This window comes from Topomyia yanbarensis, chromosome 3 (genome assembly GCF_030247195.1).
Source record: "Topomyia yanbarensis strain Yona2022 chromosome 3, ASM3024719v1, whole genome shotgun sequence".
Classification (NCBI taxonomy): Eukaryota; Metazoa; Arthropoda; class Insecta; order Diptera; family Culicidae; genus Topomyia; species Topomyia yanbarensis.
In genome coordinates this window covers 91,959,696-91,972,594 of record NC_080672.1, presented here as the reverse complement: position 1 = coordinate 91,972,594, position 12,899 = coordinate 91,959,696, and the positions used below count along the sequence as shown (strand labels likewise).

General features: G+C 41.6%; 2 protein-coding genes across 3 annotated transcripts in view; both read right to left on the bottom strand.

Moving 5' to 3' along the window:
• Positions 1-12,899, bottom strand: part of LOC131692488 (uncharacterized) — a 229,758-nt gene that overhangs the window by 73,235 nt on the left and 143,624 nt on the right. Inside the window, exon 9 of one of the 2 annotated variants that reach the window (XM_058979569.1) lies at positions 7,532-8,641. The exons of the other annotated variant lie outside the window; for it this stretch is intronic. The gene's annotated coding sequence lies outside the window, so the exon portion shown is untranslated. Of the gene's footprint in view, positions 1-7,531; positions 8,642-12,899 lie in introns of those variants that run through there. 2 annotated transcript variants of the gene reach the window in all.
• LOC131692492 (uncharacterized) lies at positions 531-5,504 on the bottom strand. Its single transcript, XM_058979574.1, has one exon. It carries the CDS (start codon positions 4,181-4,183, stop codon positions 3,794-3,796), a length of 390 nt encoding a protein of 129 aa, XP_058835557.1. The 5' UTR covers positions 4,184-5,504; the 3' UTR covers positions 531-3,793.

The window sequence follows — 12,899 nt, the reverse complement described above, 5'->3', positions numbered from 1 at the left end:
TTTCCAATTCATTACAGCAGCGTGGTACGCGTTTGCTAATAATCTTAAATTTGTTTGCAATAGTTTGTTAAATTTACAATTACATGATATTAATTAATTAGGTACCAAGGAACATTGTTATTGTTGCTGTTATGTAAAATTGTTTAAAACAAAAACAGATTTTCTTGATTTGTTCTAACGTTTTTCATACTCGTTTCGCCCGAAAAATGAATTGATGTGAGTGTATTTAGTTAGGTGTCTGCTGGATATCGCCACATCCCGAAAGGGTGTGCGTGTGTGTCGTATGTAGAGGTGTATCTGAACCTGTATGTTGCCTTTTTGGGACTTTTTTATTTGCTTCATTGCTACACGGTTGGTTTGCTTGTTTGTTTGTTTGTTTTTAAGATGATAATTAAATGCATTGTTTTTTTTTTTTGAATAACTTCCTAAAAGTTATCTGGATTATTACTTTTGCTTTCGATAAATACCAGTCTAGCCTACATGTTTACCACTAGTCACCATTTTATCGGGTGTTTTTATTTAGCTGTCTGTTGTTTTTTTTTAATAGAAAGAGACCAACGGTTGAACTATACACGTGTGTTTCGCTTGCTGCAGCTCTAGGTATTAACGGTTCTTTTTTTGTTTATTTTTCTCTTATGCTTTTCTGTATACATAGTTGCGAAGATCTGACACGGTAAAATTTGTGTGTGTTGCATATATTTTTTGACGGAACGGAATTTGAGTTGTGTTAGTTCTTCTTTTTGGATTCCACATATAGATTTGCTTTTTTTATTCAAGTTTGAAAACTGCAAAATGGCTTTTCGTGTTTTTTTCAATTACTTCTGTAATCTTTTATTAATTCATTTACAACTACACACCGAGACTAAAAGATCTATTCTAAATCATTCATTTTAAGCATTTTAACTTTTATCATTCACATGTTCAGTATGTTCTACTGCGCTAGGGTGACATATTTTTACATCGGGAAAAAAAGTTCATGCAAAACAATCGATACATGATTAGGATAAGCGTAAGCACTGCTTTTATTTTTTTTTATTTTAGTAATCAAGAACTATTTTCGAGGACAGTATGGATGTTGGGTGCAAATCGGAACTGTATGTTAAAGAGTATTTGTTGCTTTTCCACAGAAAAAGAAAACATAAATCAGTTCATTCTTGTTTCAACGAAACCATCAGCTGGAAACTGATACTTTGGATTTTTTTGTCGGCTTATTTACTTTGTGGACAGAAAAATATTTCTTTCTATTTTTTTTCTCGTCTTCAATTGAAAAATCCTAAAACGGATTGCTTTTAATTTGTTTAGTTTTAATATATTTGCCTTTTCCTCTGTGCTTTATTTCCTCTACAATAAGAAAAAAATAGCGGAAGAAGAACAATACAAAAAACAGGAGCCAACACAAGATTAAACAGGAAACTAAATCGATTCTGGCTAGTATACTATATGCGTTTGTTGGGGACTACAAAACGTACAAAAGGGTTACGAAAGTTTAGTTTGGTAATATGCATATGAAATAATTTTGAGATACACACGCCTTTTGGTTTCATCTAACAAGTTAAATTCCTAAACAGTCTGATCGTTGGATAGGTCTCTAGAGGGAGAAGTTTAGTGTGTTGGATTTCGAGGGTGCGACGTAAAAAGAGCTAGGTTAAAACTTTCAATACACGGGTAGAGAAAATTTCAAAATTGTAATATTTCGTTAGAAACCTACCTAAACCACACGTGCGAATTTACAAGCACACATTTCGATGCGTTTGGTTTGTCTGTGAGTGGCATAAAATCAATGATTTTCCTCCGTTGACAAAAACAACTTCGATTCCTTCCTTTTGTTTTGTGAGAAAGAAAATATTTTTAAACATTTTTAGCTTGGCTTCCTTTTTTTCCTCCTAGTAACTCAACTATTATCGTTTTCTGTCCGTGGAAAAGATTTTCCAACAAAAGAGAACCCATGGAGTAGGTTGTTAACTTTCGGTTTGAAAACTTTTTCCACGAATGTCAGTAAACAGGGCATCTATAAGCTTATTATCAGTCTTTTGAAAGCGGAGAAAGCACAGCCACTAACTGAAGGTCGTAAAAAACTATATTCGTTTGTGTTACCTTCTACCATTTGCTTGTGAGTGTGTTCCTAATCGTATCTAGTGAATAACATTGTCAGGTAAATAAAATGAAACGAGAAAAGAAATAAATCACCGAATCCGTCGAATAAAAAAGAAACAAATCTATTCATCAAATTTGCAACCAAATATTCGGTCCTCGGCGGACAACCGAGAATGTTATTACCTAACCAGTGAGGAAATGCTACGCCTAAAATGTTATTCCTTAATCTACCTATATTATCAAGAAAACCAAGCTTCAAATTTAACATCAACCACACTGGCGTAAGATTCCAGAAGGTGACCTTCTGTCCTTTGCCGCTTGGAAATGTGCGGTGGGAAGAAGCAATTCACAAAACAAATGAGAATTCCTCGGAACAAAATATTGTGGCGGATGAATAAACATCGGATGAATAATTTCCTTGCCACGGCCCCAGCTCAGTTCCATTTGATTTTTAGTGTTTATAGTTCGTCCTACTAACCGCTCGCAGTCTCCGAAGCGAAAGTTTGCTTGCCTTCGTCTAAGGTGCGCGCAATCGACATGTTTTCATTTCTCTCTGCCTTGCCTAGCGCGTACCTTGTACCTATTATAAACGTAAATAAACGGCGGCCATTTTGAATGTTTTGCGCGGTTTTGTTTTGTGAATGCGTGCGAGAAACAATATTACTGCATGGCATTGGCGCTTGCTTGGATTTTATAGGTTTTTCCTAACCGGAGAAAAAGATTTCCATTTTTCTCCACAAAATTTAGATGATCTTTTGGAAATCTTCGTCATTCGAATACGTCACTATTTCATTACTCATCAAACAATCGTGGATTATCGAACGCGATCAATTATTGCATCATCTTTTTTTTCTTGTTTTTTCTATATTCGAGGGACATTGGATTGGATCACACCATTCACACGCAAAGGTCAGACGTACCAAAGCCTAGTACACTTCGAATGGGGGGTCCTTTTAACGGCATCGCACTCACACACACAGTAACAGTACCACTGCTGGAGGCAAGTTTTACTCAGGCTGAAGAATGGAGCTTTCGGTCGGGCAACACCCCGAACACAACAGCAACAGTGTGCATGTGTAGTGGTGGTTGGTATGCGTGTCTGCCGCTATCGATTTTCTAGAACGTTTCATTCTTCAACCGACCAAAATAAAACCTTGCCTACTACGCGTGGTAGTACAATTAGTGAGGTTCGAACTGATGCTAGCTTGATTGACTCTATCATTGAAAAATATGTATCTGCAAGGCGGCCTTCTGGAGCAATAGATTTACGCCATAAGTATGACTGCCATGGAGGAAAAGAACTGAAACTTTCACCGCTCGCGAGATTTGCTTACAACACTAATAATACACTCGCGAAAAAATAGCCTATCGGCTCAAGAATTCTATTAATCCGTGTTAAATTTGTACGTGTAGCAACGTTTTTTTGTTCGAAATCAAAAACTAAACTTTCTTCCTATTGTTTTGTAATCAGACGTAAATTGGTTGGTTCTACAATAAATAACTTAATTTACACCGTAACTCATCCACCTGCACGTTCATACCAGCGAACCGAATCTGTTGACACACCAAGTCTGCCCTAGAACTAGACGTGTTTCTTCTTTTTCTTTTGCTCATTGCGCGCTCAACAAACAACATTCATTCTAAAAACTACATCCGTTTACTTATCGGGTAAGAATAATAAATTACAACTAAAAGAAACTTAGGACTCCAGCTGACACATCACCACGATCGGCGAGCGGGACTCCTCGTCGCTCTCGTAGAAGTATCGCTGCTTCGGGGACAACCCGTGCTGTAACCTTCGTACCGCTTCCTTCACCAGGTTGTTGTTTTTCAGCAGGGTCTGCAGGAACTCGTACGGATCGTCTATCGTTGCCTCCTCCTGCTTCTTGCAGGACTTGAGCGGTCGTTTCTCGCTCCCAGTACTGCCCACGACCGGTTCCGACCACGACCGGCATGGTATATGGTAGGGCGAAGGTCGCGAGCTTCGCGTTGGCTGGTGGGCAGGTTTGGCTTTCAGGCGGAGATTTTCACGGATTTCGTGTACCAGCTCTTCCACCGCTAGTACATCGTTCGTCTGCTTGCTGGGCATTGTTGCTGTTGTGCTACTGCTTGCAACCACCACCGGAGGTTGTTCCTGTTGCTTGTTGTTTTCAATTATTGCAACGTTGACGAAACACAACGGACCCGGACTTTGTTACTCGTTCGTCACACAAACAAAAAAAAAACACTAGCCTCACTCACGGAAACCCTTTGCCGGACGACTCTCGCTCTGTTTACCTACAACTGCCAGAGTCGCACCAGTAACACACCGAGCCGGACCGAGTAACGGTTTGAAATTCTTCTCACTGATATATTCCGCTGCTAGGTTCACCGCCACACTCTATATCGGGAACGGTCGACGTTGAATTATCGCCTCTTACGAATCAAACACAAAGAAAGGTGAAAGCAGCTTCCGTATTGATTTCTGCCAGCTCGCTTCACGATTCTTCCACTCACAAACGGGTTGAGATCTTCAATCACACACACGACAACTGCAGTGATTTACAAACAGGGCAGGTAGGTTAGCCTCCGAACTTCGCGCTCGACAAACGGGAATTGCACTTTTTTCTGCTTCTGACAACCGCAACGTGTGGGCGCCTCTCGGTTTCCTCCCACGAACGATAGCAGCAACGGGCGAAGAAAATAAATGGGGAAAATGGTGTTATTGTTTTCGCTGCTTCTACTCTTCCTCGCTGCACGTAGGCGACGGTCCACAGCTCCGATCAATTAAATTCTCTTATTTCGTACGATGGGTGGCGTACACAGGAATACACACTGCCTTTCCTGGTGCAGTTATCAAAATCCTCGTAGACGACGATTTGAGTGTGTAGGTGCGCGGATGTACTCTACTATTCCCGGAGTTGTTCGCTAATAACAGATAGCGCACACCCCTTGGCTTGAAATCTGGAACCAGGATGGACAGAGTTGCTGACGATGTCTTGTTGCCCTCGTTTTTTTGGTATGAGTGCTACCGATTCTGCGTATTTGTGGCTGACCCAGTCGGCCTACTATGCGAAAATAAACAGTAAAATGCTGAATCTCACTGTTTCAGTTCGATTTAACCGAACTAATCTGCCTCCAATTGAAGATACTATTGTTCCACTTAGTATGTATTTAAAACATCACAAATTACGATATCACTTCCGAACGCGAGTCGACTCTCGCTCTGGTTCACTTCTTTTTTATGTGTGTGTATTATTTACTCGTGTGTTTTGCTTCTCGCTGCTGCTAGTCGACTGTGTGTGGTACTTTGCTTTATATACAGTTAAACTTTTTTTTATACCTTCACTAGTATGTATGTACAGGGAGCAAAATAGCGATACGATGCTATTGTCTCGAATGTCTGCAGCCGACTGAGAGCGTACGAACGAATGCTTTTCTTTTTAGCCCGAGTGCAAACCGAGCCCGGCCAGTGTTGCCCGATGCGAGCGGAAAGCGATCCGAATTAGCTCACATACATGGGGTAAACTAGCCCCGTAAAGCCAAAGGTCAAAAATCATAATCATTATTTTATTATCTATATAACGTAAAACCAGTCATTTAATTTCAATCAATGAAAATGTCAAAATTTCCCATCATTTGCCACAATTCAAACCCATTTACCCGACAATGTTCGTTACATCACACCCAGGCAGGATTTTTGCTCCGCTCGGGCAAGCCCAAATAAAGTCAGAGCAGTAAAAAAACACAAATATTGTTCTTCCCTCTCGCTCCATCCACCGTGTTCCGTTGACTATGTTGTGGCCTGATTTTGGTTCGGCTTCGTCATTCGGTATGTGCGGCTACTATGTATATCCACAGCTACACAGTCAAAGCGGAGCAAAGGAAAACACACGAACGATCGAGACACGAAGGCAAACCCATTCACCTCGTTCGACATATTTTGCCTACGGGTGAGTGAAGTGTAGTGTTTTTTTCTCCTTCAACGTTCCGTGTACGGTGTACCGGGCAAGTAAACAGTGAAGAGCTCCCCGCCTGCCGCCCTGACTTCTTACCGCACAAAAAGGCAAAAATCGGTGGCCATCGTCATGGCACGTAGCTCTCAGCAACAAAACATATACTCGCACACACACAAACAAGAAAGGCGCTCGGCTTTTCTATAGCTAATGTGATGTTTTTGTTTTGACGCGGACATTTTGCTGATTTTGGGAAATGACGATGATGATGATGATGGCGGTGACCCATGATTGCACTGCTCTGGTAACGGTCCGGGTAGGGCAGCGCCAGCGCGGTGGCGTTTGTTTATTATGACGGGTGTGTATAGTACTGGCCCCGATCGAACGAGTGCTGGTGGAGTAGAGCGGACACAGAAAATTAGACATTGAAGCCCTAGCTGAAGCGGTTTTTTCCAGTTGGTAGTAGACGCTCACGACAGGATCGAAAAGTCGATAAATTACGTGACGATCCGTTTCGGTATGCGTAGTGAAGGGTGTGAAGTGGTGGGGCAATCCACAATCAACAAAATGTAAACAAGCAGGCGTACGGATGTGTAACTGCGGTTTCGAGTTTTATTACACATTTCTTTTTTCCCTGCCAACCAGCGGTGCCTACTTTCTATCGAGCGTTGATAGACAGCCGTTAGTGGAAAATTAGAGCAGCTTTTAGGTAGCAGCAATGACTAGTAACTAGATGCGTCACTGAAAAACAGTTTTTCAGTGACGCATCAAAATACGGACAGGTCACGTAGCCGCGTTGATCTCTACCTGTCAAATCATACATATAGAACATTGTATGAAAATGTATAACCTCACTTTTCTGACAGTTCAGAGCTTGTTTACGTGGACTTAGAAAATTTTTTATTCCATCCAGTACAAGAAACTTGGTTTGAATTCTAATACCATGTAAACAAGCTCGCGGAACTGTCATTTTTTCGAGCATTTTTACTCATATGACGTCATCTTGCAATGCTCAATCGTCTTAAGTTACAGACTGAAAGAACTTAATGAGTTGTTGTCAATTGTAATGGGTATACAGTGAAGACTTGATTTTATCAGTTCCCGTTTTCGTATGTCCAAGTTTTTATCAGCTTTTTGACACGATTTTTTCAACCTTCCATGAAAATCCGTTTAAGGGGCTCTAGCAAAAAAATGAAGTTAAATACGAATAAATGCTTCCTTGAACATATTTTTCTTATCTTGAACATGTAAAATGTGCAAAAATAAAAACAATTTTTGTTTTAACATGTTGCTCCTTGATGGAAATTTATAGTAAATAAGACGTAGCGTCATTCTAGAGACGAAGAAAGAATAATTTAAGAGCTTTGGTTTATTAAAAAGAAATGAGAAGAATTTGTCCCTATTTTGTCAGTTAGTGGATAGGTGTTCGGTCAAGAAGTCGAAAAAATTGTTTTATTCTTAAGAATGTTTTGCCAAATTATTATGAAGATCCAAGCAGTAAAAGCAAAGTTATAGTGTTTTTCATCTTGCTCCCTATCGAAGGCCTGGGTATATACCTGAAACTATAAACGCGATTTTAGTCTAGTCTAGTCTACACATACACAGCCAATACAAGTAGGGATACTGGAACATTGCAGACGTTCGCCTACAATTTATCTTGTCAATATTAATGTTTGTAGTACATATGATATGCGACACAATCATTAAAGCGGCCAGGCCAACTGTGCAGCCCACAAAGTGAAGATGATTCAAAATTATACGGCAATTAAATTATTCATTTAATGAAGAATTTAATCAACAAACTATTTCAAACCTTGAATAAGGAAGAAACATGGACAACCGTACCGACCGTTTCAAGTTGACGGGGATTTGATAAATCGTTGGGAGTGACTTGGCTAAGAGGATTAATGTCACTCCTTTGGTCCTAGGTTCCTGGGATGGGATGGGGCAGAAGTATCTGGCCCTGTCCTGGCTAATGAGCCTAGGTTATAGCGCCTTTACTCGCTCTATACTTGAAACTATAAACGCGATTATCTCGAAATCATGTTTTCCCAAAAACGTCTTTGCCGAAAAAGTTTTCAACCGATCCCAAATTGTCCCTAATTTAACTACCGTGTCCTTGAACGATTCCAATTTTTCGTCAAATTTTTCATATCAAAGTTATGAAGTTTTTAATAATTTTTTTGTAGTTAGAAATATAGGCTTTGTTGGAAAAATTGTACCTGCTTGCAAAAAAAATACAATGAATCGTTTACCGCAACTTTCTGTAGTAATGATTTTTTTTGTTTTATGCTGAGTTGAGTTGTTAAACAGGAACCTGAGTCACGGCAAACTTCTTTGAAAAGAACGCGTTTTGCGGAAATTGTTGTAACTTCGACAATTGTTAATATTTTTCATATTCTTGGCAAATTAGACATTGTGTACGCTGGACGTATAAAAAGTATTTGATACCATTCGCACAGTGACTCTCAAAGCACGTAGACGTTTTTTTTTTTCAGTCCGTTCAGTGTAGTGCAGCAAAGAAAAGCTAGCTTATCCGCTTGCAAGGTTATCCTGAGCCTTATCCGCCTCTACGACCAGCAGAGCAGTGGCAGTGTGCATCATCTTGTGAGCTGCTTGGATACCGTTATAAATAAAAGATAAGTACTTCTACTAACGTGAACTGGACAAAAGGTCGTGGAAAAAATGGATTCCCCTGACAATTGCTTGCTTCAAGGAGAGATGAATGTCCAAACAAAATCGACTCCCCGGGCCAAGGTATACCTTACGTAATCTTCTTCCAGGCCAATGACAAGAAGTGTTTGAATTTATTGTGGATTTCTTGAGTTCTGACAGAGTGATATTCGGCCATGACAGTATTATCTAGAATTCGTCCTAATAAGCTTCGGGTGGTGGTAAATAATTTGAATCAAGCAAATTATATTGCTGGTTACGAGCCCTTTACAAAGGAGTACCAAGTATATGTACCAGCAAATCGGGTTGAAGTCTGCGGGGTTGTCTACGATTCGAGTTTGAATTGGGAAGATCTGCTAACACATGAGGTTGGCTGTTTTAAAGACCCCATGCTCCAACCAGTAAAGATACTGAAGTGCAAACGTTTGCAATCACCGTCGGTCGCAGCTGACAGAAAGAGGACATATATAAACTCAGACTTATCGGTTGACCTCTTTGACAAGGTTGATCTAAACGTTCGCCTTTTTGTGCCGCAGGTTATGAACTGTACTAATTGCAAAGAAATGGGACACACAGCCTCCGATTGTAGCAATACATTGGGAATCATGCGGATGATTCCTGTGGAACTTTAGCGTTCCCTTCAGGGACACTTTACTAAAAAAAATTGAAATGCCATTTTGCGAAACATGGCTTACTTCAGAAACACACCACAACTTCCACGATTTTAATACTATTCGCTTGGATGGAGAAGACTTCATTCTCGACACCCGCGATTAAACGCGTACCATATGCGAACTCTCGCGGATGTTACTGGTGCCGGTTCGTTAACGGACTAACGAGAGAAATATCCATGAGCACTCTTTGGGGCCCGGCCCGGCGTATGCAGAACCGAAACAGTAATAACAAGAGCGTGAAATATTCAAACGGTTGGATATTCGATTTCGCCGAGATGGTTTGTCCCATCCGCTTCGCCGCGTCCCCTCACGATATCGCGAACGAAACACCTTTTTCGAGGATGGAGTTCTCACTTGCTTTCTTGTCATGTAAAAATAAAGCCCCAGGGCCCGGCAAAATCAAATTCAACTTGTTGATGAAACTGCCAAACTCAGCTATGAACCGCTTGTTGAATTTATTAAATGTTTCTTGAGGGTAACATCGTCCCTTATGAATGAAGGCACGTGAAGGTCATCGCCATCCAAAAACCAGGAAAACCAGCCTCCGTCCACAACTCGTATTGACCGATGGCAATGTTGTCTTGCATCCGGAAATTTTTCGAGAAAATGATCCTATTCCACCTCGATAATTGGGTCGATGTAAATGGCTTACTGTCAGATACACAATTTGGCTTCCGCAAAGGAAAAAGGACAAATGATTGTCTTGCGTTGCTCTCAACAGAAATTCAAAAGACTTATGCTTACAAAAACAGATGACCTCAGTTTTGTTGGATATTAAGGTGGCTTTTGATTCAGTTTTCATTAACATTCTTCCTGAGAAGCTGCACGAGCATGGGTTTTCAGGTCTTGGTTCAGAGGAATGGATGTGGGTCGGGATTTCATTCGTCTGACGTCTCGGCTCATGTCCAATCGCTACACGTAAGACGTTCATCTCCGACGTATTGAGATCGCAAATAGCGGTATCTGCGCTAGTGGCGACGGTTACCACGATATCGAACATATTGTCTGGGTGTGCGCCGGTTACTGTTCTGCCAGAGCTCAACTATTGGACTCCCTACGGGCCCGAGGAAGATCATCCAACGTCCCAGTTCGGGACGTATTGGCAAACCGCGATCTGTCCCTCGTATACACCTTCCTAAAACCGATTAATATAGAGATTTAACTGCCCATTTTATTTTTCATTCTCATTCATTTCGCCTGTACCGTACACCAACGATGGTTTGATGCGGCTTCAAACCGACACGAAACATCTCTGTCGACTGAGTCAACAAACACCAGATACTGATCCTCCCGCCAGCTACCCGCAGCTGTTTACGAGAGGCACCTAGTCCAGCTGCATTGCATACACCACACGTTATCTCATCTCTTCGATTACCGGAACGTTTACTGGCCGCCAGTCGTGAGGAATCCCTTAGTCCCCTTATCACAATTGAGCCCTTCCTGCCAGCCCTAGCGGTCCTATGGTGGACATGGGACAAGGGGTTTTCCGCAAACCAACCTCAGGCAAGTACAATACATCTGTGAGCACTTCCTTGCCTCAAAACTCTTCGATTTCCAGCCTTGGTCAACGACGGGACAAGCTGCTGCTATATTTGTTTTCCGAGAGTTACCCTACTGGAGCCATAGAGCTAGGTTCTCGGAAGGGCTCCCCATCAGAATCACACACTACAATTGCAGACGAGACAACTAAAGTCGCCCACTAAAACACTGCTTAAGGCCAATTGCAGCGTGACGTGATTATGAATGTGATATTTATTGTACGGTTCCGATATGTGCGGGGTAGAGACTTCGCAATCGCGTGTATCATCGCGAAGAGCTCGAGCATTTGTACGTTAACGCGTTCGATCGCGTGTGCGTTTGTATGTCGCGTGTGCTAACGTGTATGTAACTTCGCGCGTACAAATTCTTTTTTCTAACCGTGTGCCTTTCGCATATTTGCGTATCTTCTTGGGTGATCGCGCGCGTACCGTGAATCTAATACTTAATTTTTGGTGTACGACTCAGATGCTAGAAGAAAGTGAAATTGTCCATATCACTAGAGTTGCCGGTCATGTCGCCATGGAAGGTGTTGTCTAGTGGATGAGCTTAATTTTTTGATTGGTCCTACTGAAAGTATGGACCTAAGTTGCTAGGACAGAGGTTTCCGGACGTGACAGATTCATGCTCGCGCGAACACGGACGTTTGTAGGTTCGCGTTTGAGACAGTGTTTGAAACTTCGTAGGTGCTAAAACGTTATTTCCGAGATGTTAACAAGTTTGTGCGATCACGGGCGCAGGTGTACGTTGTTGATTGCGAAGGGCTTAAGTGTTCGTATGTTAACGTGTTAGTCACGTGTGCTCGCGTGCATGTGACTTCGCGTGTACAAAACTGGATTTTGTAACCGTGTGGCCGTTCATATATTCGCGCGCGTTCTTGGATGGTCACGCGGACCTTCATTCTGATATTTAGTTTTCGGGGTACAATTCACATTCTGACAGGGAGTGAGTTACCCCATATCACTAGAGTTCCTGGCCATGTCGCCATGGAACGTATTGTCCAGTGGATATGAGAACTTTCTTTTTAATTGGTCCAATTGGAGGCATGAACCTAGTCTGCTGATACCAAGGATGGAAACTTCCGGACGTGACCGATTCATGATCGCGCGAGCGCGGGAGTTTTAAGGTTCACACTAGAGACCAGTTTTTAAAATTTATAAGCGCGGAGACGTTATCACCGGGATCATGTTTGCGAGATCGCGGGTGTAGGTGCCGTGGATGATCGCGAAAGAATCAAGCATTTGTATGTTAACGTGTTTGTCACGTGTTTCGATTTCATAATCATGTGGCATGTATTTTTGAATGATCGTATGCGGACCGTAAATATGATGCATAATTTTTAGTGTATGGTACAGATGGTAGAAGAGAGTCAGTTTCCCCATATCACTAAAGTTTCAGGTCATGTCGCCGTGGAACGTGTTGTCTAGTGAACATGAGCGTCATTTTTTTGACTGGTTCAACTGGAGACATTAGTGTAGGCTGCTAGGACCAAGGATGGACTTCCGGACGAGACCGTTTCTTGATCGCGCGAGTGGTGGGTTAATATATGAGACCACGTTTGGATGTTTATAGGTGCTACGTTTACTTAACTACCGCGGTGTTTTAATGTTGGTGCAATCGCGGGCGTAAGTGTGTGTAGAGGATTGCAATTGCATGGTCGCGTTTGTGAGCAGGTTTGTGTTATCGCGAAGGCCATGAGCGTTTGTACGGTTTTACCTATATGAGTATAGTGTATAGTACAGAATATACTAATAAAAGGAATCATAACATGCCGAATAAACACTGCTGCACGCAATATGCTTGATAATGTTTCCAAAACCGTCAAACCCCTCAACCTAGGGGAAGGAAAAGGGAATAACAATTAATGTGAACATTTCATACCTAAAACTTCAAGGAACATTCCTATTAAAAATTGATGAAAAAAATATTTATCTTAAGGGGTTATACCACTGTAGAGCATGAAAAAATAAGCATATTTCGGGAAATT

Excerpts from the sequence above, each read along its gene's own strand:
- LOC131692492 (XM_058979574.1), bottom strand. The coding sequence starts at position 4,183 with ATGCCCAGCAAGCAGACGAACGATGTACTAGCGGTGGAAGAGCTGGTA.